Genomic DNA, 14,850 nt, shown 5'->3' with positions numbered 1-14,850 from the left:
ACCATAATGCAGAACCCCAGGGGGAAGCCTCATATACAGAGACAGATAAATTAAATGCATATACTGCAGACAAGCCGAGACAGGGTGTAGATTACATATTTACAGCAAGTGATGCTTTCTGAAAACCATATTTATACATTTTATTACATTTACAAAAAAAGGCTTCCGCTACCATTTACCTACAATAATGAAAAAAAAAGTACACCTTTTTTTTTTCTGTCTTTTTTGGTACTGTACAAACTTTGTATAATAAAAATATATCTCTGTACAAAAGATTTTTTTGTTTTTGTTTTACTTTTTTTTTTTCCTCGTGGGATGGAGGTGGTAGGTAGAGGGGTATGGATGGTGGGTGAAGGACTTAATTTGCCTGGTCCCCTTCCAAGCCTCTGGGGTTGAAGAGAAAGTGCCCAAGGCCAAAGGGGGTGACACACAGCAGGTGGTGTCTCCAGGGACCTTCCAAGGACACACAGGGGAGGGAGAGGGGCTGGGCGGGGGGAGCGCACTGGGTCGGCTGTGAGGAAGTAGGGGGAAGGAGCCGAGAAACCCCTGTATTCCTTACCAGGGGCAGAAAAGAATGAGCATGAGCAAATTTGTCTGGACTGGTCCTCTCCCACCTGGTGCAGGGATGCTGAGTCCCAGAGTGTGTGGGCAGGAGTGGACCTACCCTCGAAGTCTTCAATGCCTCTGCTGGAAATGCACACCCCTTACTTCAGCCCATGGTCATTCAGCTCTTCTAACTGCTCCAACCCTGGAGGGGGCGTGAGAGCCGCGGGGCTCTGCCCCTCCACCCCCACACATTCTATGTCATTTCAATATGCCCTAAAGACATCTGAGGCTGGCATCCCGGTGAAAGCAGGGGCGTACTCTCATAGGGACCTTCCCGAGGACAGAGAAAGTGACTCTAAATGTCATCATGTTGATTTCTAAACTCATGAGCTTCCCGACCACACTCATAAGGAGTTCATTAATGACCTAAACACAGTGACATTGTCTAAATCAGTGGTTCTCAATCTTCCTAGTGCTGCGGCCCTTTAATACAGTTCTTCACGTTGTGGTGGCCTCCCAACCATAAAACTATTTTCGTTGCTACTTCATAACTGTACTTTTGCTACTGTTATGAATCGTAATGTAAATATCTGATATGCAGGATGGTCTTAGGCGACCCTTGTGACAGGGCCATTTGACCCCCAAGTTGAGAACCGCTGGTCTAAATGAATCCAAGCCACCTGCAGGGAGCTGGAGAGAGGGTGACTTTCACTCAGTTCTGACTAAGGAGCTGCCAGCTCCTCTGCTAGGGTTGTGGGCTGTTGGAAGCCGGAAGTCGAGCACCAGTTCAGGAGCTGGGGTCCTGGGTCCTTGACCTGGTGCTGCCCAGGCACAGACAGCAGAGCCTAGATTAGACACGGGCATCCTCCTGTGGAGATTCCCCTGCCTTCCTGTCTTTGGTGCCCATTGTAGCCCTGGGGTTTTTGGCAGCAGGCGCAGTAGACTTCGTGGTCAGAGAGATTCGTGTTTGCCTCCGCTGTACCCAAATGCTGTGGCTCATGCCTCCGTCTTCCCTGACCTCTGAATGGGAGTCACAAGTCCTGCTTTGGTGGTGTTTTAGGAACTAGAAATACCACAGAAAGAGTCAGGCACACAGAATAAATCATTAAGCGGCTGCGGCGGCCGCCACCTTGTGGGAGCCAGGGCTGCCTTGCGCTGGTCCAGAGTCTTCTCTCTTCTCTTAGTCAGCTGACAGCCGGATGTGACCCTGGGCTACTTGGTCAGATTCCTGTTCTATGCCCCAACCCTGACACTGCATTACCCTTCTTTTCCATAGGTGCCCAGGACCCAAATGACGTTTTGATTCACTGGGTTCTAGAACTCTCGATGCCGTTATGGCTGAAAAAAGTTGGATTATCAAACTAGGTCTGAAGATCCGCCTCCCCTCCCCCACACCTTTCTTCCAAGTTATCATTGTTGTCATTGTGCAAATGGAACCAGCCCTGTAGACGGGCGGCTTCTGCGTACTACCTACCATGAGATGTGTCCTACTTAGTCATTCTCATGTCCCCACACATGGCAGAGGGACATGCTGGTTTGAGAGGTAATGGTGCCTCCCTCAGCATTTCTTCTGTGTTTGTGGGGAACAGTGTCCAGGGCATCTTTCACACACACACACACACACACACACACACACACACACACACACACACACTTCCCTTTTTTAAGCCTCTGTGTTCTCTTCCGTGGGACACAGTGAAGGAGAGGCTGTGTGTGTGTGTGCGCGCGCGCGCGCGCGCGCTCAAGCGCACACCCACAGTTCACTCTGCTGTTTTAATCCATGAACTGCCTTCCTCCATCCGCAGCTTCTCTTCCTTTACTGCCCCGAGCCAGGGCATAGTGGGGTCCTCTCCAGGGTGGCGAGCACAGATGGCGGCAGGGCGAGCCAGGGCCTGAGTCCCAGCAGTGGCAGACGTAGGCGGAGGGACAGACGAAGATGGGCACTGGGCACTGGGCACTGTGCTCAGGGGAGCTCCTTCCTGCCCCCTGGGGAGCTGGGAACCAACAGACCACAGCAGGTTGGAGGAGGAGAGGAAGGGGTGGGGTGAGGTGGGAACAGAAGTGGGCGGGACAAAGAGGCAAAGCCAAGCAAGAAGAAAGGAAAGGCATCAGTTGGGTCCATCTTCTGCCTTCGGTTTTTAGTCTTCTCAAACTGGGGATGGGAACATGAAGGGAGTGCGCGATGGCAGAGCATTTATCAACACCCCCCCCCCCCCCCCCCGTGTGTGTGTGTGTGTGTGTGTGTGTGTGTGTGTGTGTGTGTGTGTATGTGCATGCACACGTGCTGTGCCTGCATGTTTACATTTGCATAGGCACACATTGTGAGGTGCTCATGCATGCATGTATGTGTGTGGAGGCCAGATGCTGACTTTGGTATCTTCATACGTCAGCTATTCTGGCAGCCAGCTTGCCCCAGACATTCCGTCTCTGCCTCCCAAACAATGGGATCACAGGCAGTTGCCACATCCACCTGGCTTTCCTGTGAGCACGGAGAATCTGAACCCCAGCCTTCAGCTTGTGTGGTGAGAGCTTTCATCTGAGCTATCTCCCCAGCCCCTAACCCCTTGTGGGTAAACTTTCCAGCTGGGGGTTAAATTCTGACCCACTCTTCTTAGGTGTGTGGTCTTGTTCAAGTTCATTAATGTTCGTGTGCTTAACTTCAATTTTGCCATTGGCAATGAGTGTCCCAACGCAAGTGGCCAGCTCTTTGTGCCTGTGATGTGGGGGTGTCCATATACGCAGGAGCCGTGCATACACAGACCCCTGTGCCCCCTGCGACCGGTCTGTCTCCCACCCTCCAGCCCCCAGTCTCACCGGCTGCTGGCGGCGGGGCTCTCGGTGGCGGTGGCAGTGGCAGCCAGGCCTGGGGGCTATACCGCAGTACACACTGTGCTGACTGTGAACTCCGCCTCGTTGTTCATGATGTCTGTGGGCTGGATGTTGCGGTCATACATGGGGTTCTCAAATGTGGCCCGAACATTTGTGTTCTCGTGACCAGCATAGCCGTTGAATGGAACTTTGGGTCTTCTCCTGGGAATAAGAGACAGTGACCTTGAACTAAAGGGCAAGACACAGGGTCCAAAGCAAGAGAGGAGAGAGTTTCTTCCCCCCTTTTAGAAAGTTACATTCTTCTGGGTCAGGAGGTGCTGGCTGGGGTGGGGTGGGCTGGGTACTCAGCTGCCTTCCTCAGCTTCTGCCTTCAGGGTACTAGGGCTGGGTACACAGCTGCTTTCCCTGGTCTCTGCCTTCAGGGTACTAGGGCTGGGTCTGCCTTCAGGGTACTAGGGCTGGGTACACAGCTGTTCTCCTTGGCCTCTCTGCCTTCAGGGCACTAGGGCTGGGTACACAGCTGCTCTCCCTGGCCTCTGCCTTCAGGGTACTAGGGCTGGGTCTGCCTTCAGGGTACTAGGGCTGGGTCCACAGCTGCGCTCCCCGGCCTCTGCCTTCACAGTACCTGTGCTTGTAGAGATAGAGCACGAAGCCCGCGATGATGAGGGCAATGAAAGGCACCAGGATGGCAGCTGCCACTGAGCTGCTGTTGGAAGCAAAGTGGCGGCCGATGGACTCGGGATCTGACTCCAACAGCCTGAGGTCTGCAAAGTGCCAACGCATAACACTCAGGTCACAGACTCACCTGGAGGTGATGCTCCCTGCCGGCCACTCTATGCCGCCCCGCCACCGCAGAGCATCAGGGACTGTCTGTCACATGTTCTAGTTCAGCTGGCAGACGCCCGTGCCCAGACCTCAGCTGCCTGCCTTACACTCTCAGATAGCTCCCTGGAGGCCACTGGGAATTTGCCTGTACCAGTATCAATACCGGTACCAGTCACATTGTGTCCCAAGGACTGTGTGGTGGGGGGTGGGGTGGGGAAGGGGGGAGGGAGGATGCAGGCAGGGTGGGGGTGGGGGACTGACTTCCCATCTCTCCCCAGGGTCCCCACGGAAAACAGCAGGCAGATGAACCTGAAACCCTATCTATGAACACGACCTTCAAAGGATGCAGAAGTTTCTACACTTTCATCAAAGCCTGTTACCAGATGAAAACTTTCTTCAGATGAAGCCATCACACACACACACACACACACACACACACACACACACACACACACACTCACTCACTATGAGGCTGGATTGCCATGGTTGGAGTGAGGTGGGAGGTATGAAGCTTCACAACTCACTCCTGGAGGGCCACCTAACTGAGGGGCTAGGGATCAATGAGGGACAGGGAGTTGGCTGTGGAACGGTTTGCTGGGGTCTTCCCAGTGCTCTACTGAGGGTTCTGGGACCGTCTCAGAAGGTGTAAGAGCTGCTGCATGTTGGAGCCCTTGAAGGCAAAGCTGAGATGATTGTGTGGAGGTGTGGAGAGGGAGGCGTGCCAGAAGTAGCTCTGGGCTGACTGGAGAGAGAACTTTCTGGAGGAGAGAGCCGTTGGAGAAGGGAATGGAGTATCTGGTAGGCAGGGGCCCTGGGGGTGGGAGGTCATGGTGTGTAGGATACAGAGGTGGCTTTCAAGGACACACGATGGCCTCCTGGCTCTTTCTTTACTGTCCCCAAGAAGGTAGGACCCTATCCCACATGATCCAGAGTCTCTGGGTCAGGGCCTATGTCTGGAATGAGGATGTTTCCTTGAACACTTTCAAGCACGCAGCGTCCCAGTCTGAGACAGGACAAACAGGAGAAGGTGCCTTTGTGTTGGGGATTCTTGTCTGTAACATAAGGATAATCTCAGCCTCCTGGGAAAATGCTGAGGAAGAAATGACATTCTCGGGAATGACAGCCTGATAGCTCATGTAGGGGTGTTCAGGGATTTCCTGGTCCTTTGGGTAGGGGTGATGCGTGTGGTATCCGGTGGCCAGTCTAGCAGCCCAGGGCTGAGGGTCAGGTCTAGGGTCTGTTTTTGGAGTGATACCACAGCTTTTCTGAGTCTAAGAAACCCTTTCTCAGGTGGAGAAATTGACCAGCTTCCTTCTCTCCCCAGAACACAGCTCCTCCCCTGCCCCCGGAGCTCACACTCCCAGGACACATGGTAGTTACCAAGTCTTTGAAAGCCGAACTGCCCAAAGCCTTGGCCCTTGACGGAGCCTTGGTAGACGAAAGTGCCTCCTGAAGACTCTGAGGAGACCTGTGATATAGCAGAGATGGGGAGGGAGGGGGGAACGAAGGGAGAGGGGGGAGGGAGGGAGAGAGAGCGGAAGGGAGGGAGAGAGGGACAGAGGGACAGAGAGAGAGAGAGAGAGAGGGGGGGGGGAGAGGAGAGAGAGAGAGAGAGAGAGAGAGAGAGAGAGAGAGAGAGAGAGAGAGAGAGAGAGAGAGAGAGAGAGAGAGAAGACATGCTAGAACAATCTGGAGCTTCTGCCAGAGCAGAGCAGAGCTGACATATTTGTCTCAGCAGTGTGGTGACATCTACTAGATGTGAGACAGAAAAAAAGGTTTTTTTTTTTTCCTTCTCTTTCTTTTTCTGGATTTTTGAGGCAGGATCTCAAGTAGCCTAGGCAGGTTGAGACTTCTGTATAGCCAAGGATGGCCGTGAACTCTTGTTCTTCCTGCCTCTGTCTCCCAGGCCCTGGGGTGGGAGGCCTGAGCCACTGTCCTTGTCCTTTGGCTTCTACTGTTCCCACCACACCGTGCTTCAGTCCTCGTTTGTAGAATGGCACACATGCCACACTCTGAGGCGTTGAGTGACACAGTGACGTCCTCAGCACCATCTTTAGTAGGCCTTGGGCACAGGTGAGTGGGGTGACATATTGTGTACCCTAATAAACTTGCCTGAGGATCAGAGGACAGAGCCAGCCACTAGATTAGACATAGAGGCCAGGCAGTGGTGGCACACAACCTTAATCCTATCACTTGGGAGGCAGAGATCAGTCTGGATCTCTGTGAGTTCAAGGCCACACTGGGCTACATGAGATTGATTTAGTATAGGAGAGAAACAGAGCCAGGCAGTGGTGGCACACACCCTTAATCCCAGCACTTGAGATCTCATGCCTTTGCTTGGGAAGCACACATGCCATTAATCACAGGAAATAATATGGCGGGGGCAGAGAAAGTTATATAAGGCATGAGGAAACAAGAACTCACTCTCTTTAGGCTGAGGATTTCATAGAGGTAAGAACTAGTGGCTGGCTGTTCTGCTTCTCTGATTTTTCAGCTTTCACCCTGATATCTGGCTCTGAGTTTTTTATTTTTTATTTTTTTTTATTAAAAGACCATCTAAGATCTGAACAACATGTGAACTCTTACTCCTGTGATGAAAACCCACTTGTGGATCACCACAGAGCTGATAGAACTATGAGAGAAATGAGCCCCACAGAGTGAACACATTTTGGAGAGTTCCTGGCAGTTCCAGAAGATGTTGTTTTATGAGGCGGCTGGGACATAACCTGTCTGTAGCTGCCTGCACCTGACCCTCCTGGTGTCCTATCATGACCTGTCATCTCGGCAGCTGGAGTATGCTTTGAGGATGCTGCAGGTGTACTCCTCAAACCCATGTTCCAGGCCTAGGGTGCTCTTTGTCTGGTGGCCTCATCTGTTCCCTCAGACAGACCCTGGATGGCTGTAGAAGGGACCCCGGTTGTCAGCTGCTCCTGGTCCCTTGATCTTTATCTTCTCCTGGCCTGCACTCCTCACTCCAGGTCCCACCTTCGACCCTTCCCTTTTTACATCTGGTGATCCTTCTGGCATGGCGGAGACCCTTGTTCCTTCTCTCTCCAGCACTGTTGAATCCATTCTTCCCTCTCAGCATTTGAACTGCTGCTAAGACTGGTACTGAACACTAGGGACAAACGGGCACCCTAGGCACACCAGGGAACTAACTGCATGTGCCGGCCCCTGGAGGAGTCACTTGGTTCTCCAGGTGGGTTTACAAAGCAGAATCTCTCAGCCACGATTCTCCACCAGCGAGGCCTCCTCAGCTCTACTACTCCAGCCTGTTAGACCTCGTGTTCTTTTCCCATTCTCTCTCTTCTCTCTAGGGATCAAGTGCAGCCATGTGGGAGCTGGGACAGGTGAAGTCCATGCTCGACCCTCCTCCCACTGTGAACTCAGAAGGTACCCACACAAGATCATCACTAGGGACTGGTTTTTCCTTCATGAATGTTCTACAATGTGTGTATTCCCCACAAAGACATATAAAGAGATTCCCACCTCTCTCTTCTGTGTCCTGGCCTCTGCAGCTGCGCTAAACAGGCCCCAGTCCACATCTCAAATCTGAGCACACATCTCAGGGAGTCACTGGGGATCACCTTCTTCCAGCTCATACCCACTGTACTACTGCCTTTGCTCTCATACCCTGACCCCTGATTCTTGCTTCCTGTTCCATGATGGAGCTCACATATCCCTCTCAGACATGGTAACCCTTGACTCTGAGTCTTCAAGCCTCTTTAATCCCCCCTTTGTCCACTCCATTAGCTGACCAGGACTCCCTGGCTGCTAGTCCTGCTCTCAAGACTCCCCAGGTTTCCATGTGACCCCAATAGTCCCCACACCCTGTCATCCCTTCCCTGCAGCAATCTGGGAATGGGGGTAGGGTACAAGGCCTGGTGGTGCTGCACTTACGTGGCCATCTAATGCCCAGTGGTCGTCTTTGAACTTGTTCACAAAGCTCTCCACAGGCCCTGTGACCTGGTAGACCTGAAGCAGGAGGCGAAAATCTTCCTTCTTATAATTTCCTGGAGAAAGAAAGTAGGTTATACTTGAACCTCTGAAAGATCTCAAAACCCACCTCTGTGGGTGCCAAAGGCATATGTGAAATGTGTGTGTGGACGCTGGGGGACATGTCCCCTGCACACCTACCGATGCATAAGACCAGAATGTGTTTGTATGTGGTTGAACATGGGTGTGTGCAAGAATGTGAAGATGAATTTTGATAAGTGAACTACTAGACAGGGGTTCTATTTTTGTATGTGTGATCAAAAGTATGATTTTTAGCCGGGCGGTGGTGGTGCACGCCTTTAATCCTAGCACTCAGGAGGCAGAGCCTGGTGGATCTCTGTGAGTTCAAGGCCAGCCTGCTCTACAAGTGAGATCCAGGACAGGCACCAAAACTACACAGAGAAACCCTGTCTTGAAAAAACAAAACAAAACAAAAAAACCCCAAAAAACCAAAACCAAAAACCAAAAACCAAAAACTTGGAGGCACAAATGTATTCTGATGGAGTATGTTCATTCCCAAACTGGTGTTTATTTTAAAGTTTCATTTGACAGTATTAAAATGTGTGTGTGCTCTCACATCTGTGTGTGCACGTGTACACATGTGTGCAGGTACCTGTGAAGGCCAGAAAGAGCTGCCTTCATGTCAGTGCTGGGAACCAAAGGCAGGTCCTGTTCAAGAGCAGCAAGCGCTCTTAACCACCAGGCAGTCTCCCTCAGCCCCCAAATTGGTATATTTTATCCTGTAGATGTGATATAATAAAACCACTTACATTTTATCCCCGGGAAATGCTCTCTTTCTAGCCTTTTGTAATATAAATGTAATTCTAAAGTCAATGTTGTATATAATCTTATAAATTTTAAGCTTTCTCCATTTCAATTTGGTATGGCAAAATAATTAACGAACACAATAATTTTCAAGGATCCTGTTAGGAACTGCCCAGCCTTTCCCTGGAATGGCTGGTTGTGTGCTTTGTCAGTCCTGAGCTGGTCTATCATCAAGGGTTATACCTTGATGGATTTGGTGGGAAATCACATTCTGTGTTTGCTTTTCTCATTCTGATTATGATTGAAAGTATTTTTTCATTAGTTTATTGACTGCACTTGGCTACCGGGACATCTCTGCTTCTCCCTTTGGCTCAGTCTTCAGGCTATCTCTCTTTTCTTTGAGTCGCTGTGGTTGTCATTAGTCCATGGGCAGGAGGAATAGGTACCTGTGGTGGTAATCTAATTGTACTGAAATGTGATTTTGATTGTATGTTAATAAATAAAGTTGCCCGGGGGTCAGAGCTATTAGAGCCATAGACAGAGTGTGGCGGTGGTGGCACACGCCTTTAATCCCATAGATCTCTGTGTGTTCAGGGATACAGCCAGCATTGGAGACATATGCCTTTAAGACCTAGGGGGCTGTACATTCAGACAGTGATGAGGCAGTCACGTGTTTGGGTTTACAACCAATGAGAAGGCAGAACAAAATACTATAAAAAGATGAACAGACAGGATATAGCTCTCTTTCGGGAAGCTGGGACAGCAGAAGGAAGGGTGAGATTTTAGCTCTGAGTTCTGACCTCTTGGCTTTCTCTTTTACATTGTTTCTGTGTTTCTTATTTAATAAGACTGTTGGTTACATCTATAGGTACTCACTCTTGCCTGACCACCAGGCCGAGTGGTGGAACATGGGTGTGTGCAAGAATGTGAAGATGAATTTTGATAAGTGAACTACTAGACAGGGGTTCTATTTTTGTATATGTGATCAAAATAGGTACCGTTAGTCCGTGGGCAGGAGGAATAGGTACCCACTCTTGCCTGACCACCAGGCCGGTCTGAGCTCCACCTGACCCTGCGAGGTAACGACACAGACTCATCCTGCCCGAGGTGTGCACCGGCCACCCCTGCACCTGCCCTGCTTTCACAGACACAGCTGCTTCCTTACCTGCCAAGTGCAGCTCCACCCCACTGTGGTCGATCATGGTGGCGTTGACCTTGCTGTTGGCTAGCTGGAAGCCAGTCACTCTAAGCATGGCTGGCTGTTTCTTCCCCTGGTACTCATAGGCTCCTTTCCACAAGGAATTCTTGGCAAAGACATCCCCTGGAACTGGAGGAATTGGGGAACACGTGAGTTAGACTTTGAATGTTGCTGGGACAGCCAGGATCACCTGGTGACTGATCCTAGCTTATACACGGAGCTCTTCTTTCCTGAGTGTCTGAAGTGGGGGTGATGGTAGGGTGCCCTGGTGATCATGTGATCCTCTTGTAGCTTAGAGTGGACAGGTGGAGGAAACTGAAGCTGCCATACCAAAGAGACATCTGTATGTCCACGGTCATTGCATCTACTTGCAGAAGCCAAATTATGACAACTGCAGTATCCATGGGTGAATGGATAAAGAAAATAGACCAAACAATAAAATGTCATTCATCTCCAGAAAAGGAAAATCTTTGTGTGTGTGTGTGTGTGATAAGATGGTTGAATTTGGAGGACATGATGCTATATGAAATAAGTCCAAGGTAGAAAGATTATTGAGAGCTATCATTTACAGACCAAGCTAAAATGTCAAACTTTAGAAGCAGAGAGTGGGGAGAGGTGGGATTGGGGGTGTCGATGCATGGCCAAAGGGAACAAAGTCTTAGCTGGGCAGGAGGGACTTTAGTGGTCTACTGCCCAGTGTCACGGCTATGGTTAATAATAATATACTGTATATCTTAAATGTGCTTAAAGAGTATATTTTAAATGTTCTAAGTGAGGTGATGTATGTTAATTAGCTTCATGCAATTATATTACAATATATACACACAACATAACTTCATATTGTGCCTTATAAACATGTACTTGTTAGTTAAGAGTGAAATATAAATGTATTTGTTTATAGGTGGATATTAGCTGTTAGGTCAATGATAACCAATCTACCATCCATAGAACCACAGAGGTTAGGCATAGAGTAAGGGACTAGAATTAGGGGAACAGACAGAGCTCCCCAGGAAAAAATAGAATAAATAGCTATGGATGGATGGGAGGCTGAAATATGAGGACCAAGTAGGTTGGGGAAAAGGGGGATGAGAGAGGAAGTGTGGGACAGACAGCTAAAATTAAGGGTCATTTGAGGGGCAGTGTGGGAATCTAATAATACAGCAGAGGTTTCCCAAAATACACACATATATGAAGATGATCTAAATGAAACTGCCTAATAATGGGGGAAACAGAGCCCCAACTGGCCATCTCTTGTGTCCAAATGAAGCTTCTAGTACTGTTGGCCAAAGGTGTCCCATTGAAATCCTAAAATAATCCAGGCTGTTGTCAAGACTATAGGTTGCTCCCCGCAAACCTATGGCAAGGTGTAATTGCTGAAGACAACACCCACACAGCTCGCTGAGCAAGAACCCAAGACTAGATAACTCAAGGACCTAGGGTAAAACCAAACACTACTGTTCTAAAAAAAAATGTGGCAATAACGTAACTCCTGATGACATTCTGCTATACTCATAGATCACTGCCTTATTTAGCCATCAACAGAGAAGCTTCCTCCTGTAGCAGATGGAATTAAATACAGAGACCCACAGCCAGACCTTAACCAGAGAGTGAGAGACATTGGAACACTCAACCTCAAACGGGAGGGCTCCACCACATCCCTCCCCTCATGGCTCAGAGAACCCCATGGAAGAGGAGGTGGTCACCAAAGCAGTGTCAGGTATGGATTCCACCTCCTGGAGCAGGCCTGAAGTCAAATCAAATGTTGGTTGGTTAGTCCCATAAGTTTCGTGCCAGCGTAGCCCTGGTGTGTTGTCTTGCAGGCAGGGCACCCATTGTAGATCAAAGGGTTTGTGGCTGGGCTGGTGTTTACATTTCCCCTTTGGTAGTGTGCAGAATGCCTTCCTGTACAAAAGATGCTAGCACATATGGGTAAAGGTTTCATACTGGCACCAGCTCGACTCCTCTGTGCTCAACACTCCTCTCGGGACCTTAGCTTTCGCTTCTGCTGGAGCCTTCCCTGTAAGGCTCCCTTCTCCTGAGTCAGCCTGGCTGAGGAGTTGCCAGGGAACTGTCTTGGTGTCCACGGAGGGTTTCCATGCCTCCCCACGGTATGGGACCTCTGTGCCTGAAGCTGGCTAATGGTGCAGCAGAGGCAGCACTGGTTTCATGAGCCAGAGATCTGGACTCTGCCTACCTGAGGCTTGGGTGAGTGGAGGCTCACGTGCGGTGTTGATGGGTCTCCCACTGGGCCGGACCTCTGCTGGGGAAAGGGAATGGGAGGAGACAGGGTCAGTCTCTGGTCCACAGTCTGCAGGAAAATAATGATGGCTGCCTTTCTGAGGTTGGGGGAATGTGTTCATTGAGATCTTGCTTAGGACTCTTCTCCTACAAGGATGGTGATAGGTCTGGGGATGCTACAGAACCATCTCAGAATAGTACAATACACAGAAAAATGTGGGACTCAAACACATCAGTCACAGATATTGGAGTGTCAGATGAGGCACATGCTTGTGTGGTTGTTATTGTGTTAAATAAGAACAACAGAATCTGGCATAATCTCAAAATAGTTAAGAACAGCTAAAAATAGAAGTATATGATCCAGCAATCTTGCTATTGGGTATATATCCAAAGGAAATGAATCCAGTATGCTGGAGATGAGCCTTACGTCTGTATTCACTGCAGCACTGTTCACAGTGTCCAAGACATGAGGTCAACCTATCTGTCTATCATTAATATGAACACACACACCACACACCATGTACCACACACACACACCACTTATATACCACACCATATACTACATATATCTCACACCACATACAACACACACACGTACACACATACACCACTTATATACCATGCCATATACTACAAATACCTCATACCACATACTACACACACACACACACACACACACACACACACTTTATGACACAAATATACCATATTATATACCACACACATCTCATACCACATACTACACCCACACCCACACCATACATCACACATATACCCCTAGACACAGCCCATACCATATATCACACATATACATACTATATATCATATACACACATACCTTACACCGCATATAACACATACATACAGATACCATATATCACACACACATACCTCATATCATATATCACACACAAACACATACTATATATCACACCACAGATCCCCACACCATATCTCTCTCACACCTCATACCATATAACACGTCATACCATGTATCACATATAGCATACCATATACCTCCATACCATCTGTCTCTCACACACACATCGTGTACCACACCCATGTACCAAATGCTACACACACACACACACCCACACACACACACACCAGATATCACATACATACACACCATATCCTCCACATCATATATCCCTACCACAAACACACCATACCATATACCACACATGACCTTCTCCAGGAAGTCTTCCCTGGCCTCTGCCCTCCCCTTTAGCAGACTTCCTCCTCAATCCCAGCATTCAGAGCATCTCCTGGCTCCTTCAGGGGTCATTTCACTGATCAAGACATGATGATCAGTATCCCTCTCAAGCACTCATTATTTCTATGTCTTCCACCTATGGTAGTGACATACTACATGGTGACCTGACAGTATTTTAAAATACCAACTGTGTCAGGAGAGTAGAGGCTGCAGAAAGCTGCATCAAGACTGATGGACAGAAGCCAGCTGCCAGAGGAAGACTAGAAACCCTTCCCTGCCTGGGCATCACAGAGCCCAAAGGGCATGCTCAGGAAATCCTTCCTTCCCTGTACAAACAAACGCAGGCGAGGTGGGCGTTTGTACACATGACCTACAAAGGGCATGGCGCTGGTGGCCAGTGCTCTGGGATTTTCTCTCAGCTCTCCGGCCCACCCCCAATCCTGGCGGTGTTTCCTCTTTCCTCCTAAGCTGTCTTTATCCCCACTTCTGCCCTCACGGGCCTGGAGACACTTGGCAGGTGCCGCTGGGACACAGATCATGCCTGTAACGTGATAATGTGCCTACTGTGGATTCCTTTAGGATAGAATTGCACCTTTCGCCCCTAAGCACTCCGTGGCCAGGTCAGGCAGGGCCGAGTGATAATAAGACGAACTGGAGGCAGGGATAAAGACATGCCTTCTTCCAGCCTGCTAGAAGGAGCTAGGTGGGACAGTGTGGTGTGTCCTCGCTGGAGTGAAAGGGATGGCGTGTGTCTGCTTAAGTGAAGGCAGGTGGTGGGTTCAACACGAGCTTGTGTGTCTGTTCCGAAGTGATTTCCAGTCTCTGCAACACTCCAATCAGAAGGAGGGTTTGCCCTCCCCCTGGCCCTATTACAGCGCCTGCCAGCCCTTCCTCCCCAGCTCCCGCCCTAGAGAGGCCTCGCTCACCCAGGCAGACGGGCGGCTTGCCTGTCCAGCTCCCGTCGGCTTTGCAGGTCCGGTGCTCAGAGCCACCCCTGAGCGAGAAGCCCTCCTGGCAGGAGTAGATGAGCGTGTAACCCATGGATGGCAGGTCCAGTGCCCCGACGTTGGCGTGTGAGGGCGTCTCTGGCTGCTTGCAGTGGTGGGCTGGGTGAGAGCAAAGACAATGTTAGGCCCAAGGAATCTGGGATTTGAGTATTATGTATGGGACAGATATATTTGAGGGCCCTCTCCTCCAACTCCTGTTCCTCAGTAGAACCCTGCTCCTTTCCGCCTCT

At 49.8% G+C, this 14,850-nt stretch overlaps 1 protein-coding gene across 8 annotated transcripts in view; it reads right to left on the bottom strand.

Annotated features, from left to right (window-relative positions):
* Window positions 1-266: 266 nt before the first annotated feature.
* Window positions 267-14,850, bottom strand: part of Csmd2 (CUB and Sushi multiple domains 2) — a 576,074-nt gene continuing 561,490 nt past the window's right edge. For 5 of the 8 annotated variants that reach the window (XM_042271897.2, XM_042271904.2, XM_076565120.1 and 2 more), the window contains 8 exons: window positions 14,540-14,719; window positions 12,354-12,419; window positions 10,127-10,288; window positions 8,101-8,213; window positions 5,581-5,668; window positions 4,001-4,139; window positions 3,361-3,576; window positions 267-2,540 (listed from right to left, as the gene is read on the bottom strand). In XM_042271897.2, the coding sequence (XP_042127831.1) occupies window positions 3,417-3,576; window positions 4,001-4,139; window positions 5,581-5,668; window positions 8,101-8,213; window positions 10,127-10,288; window positions 12,354-12,419; window positions 14,540-14,719 (908 nt within the window). In that variant the 3' untranslated portion in view covers window positions 267-2,540; window positions 3,361-3,416. Of the gene's footprint in view, window positions 2,541-2,582; window positions 2,699-3,360; window positions 3,577-4,000; window positions 4,140-5,580; window positions 5,669-8,100; window positions 8,214-10,126; window positions 10,289-12,353; window positions 12,420-14,539; window positions 14,720-14,850 lie in introns of those variants that run through there. The other 3 variants (XM_042271900.2, XM_042271899.2, XM_076565118.1) reach the window with 3 other exon arrangements.

The sequence above is a fragment of the Peromyscus maniculatus genome, chromosome 2 (genome assembly GCF_049852395.1).
Source record: "Peromyscus maniculatus bairdii isolate BWxNUB_F1_BW_parent chromosome 2, HU_Pman_BW_mat_3.1, whole genome shotgun sequence".
In the NCBI taxonomy this organism is placed as follows: domain Eukaryota; kingdom Metazoa; phylum Chordata; class Mammalia; order Rodentia; family Cricetidae; genus Peromyscus; species Peromyscus maniculatus.
This window is presented reverse-complemented; position numbering and strand designations above follow the sequence as displayed.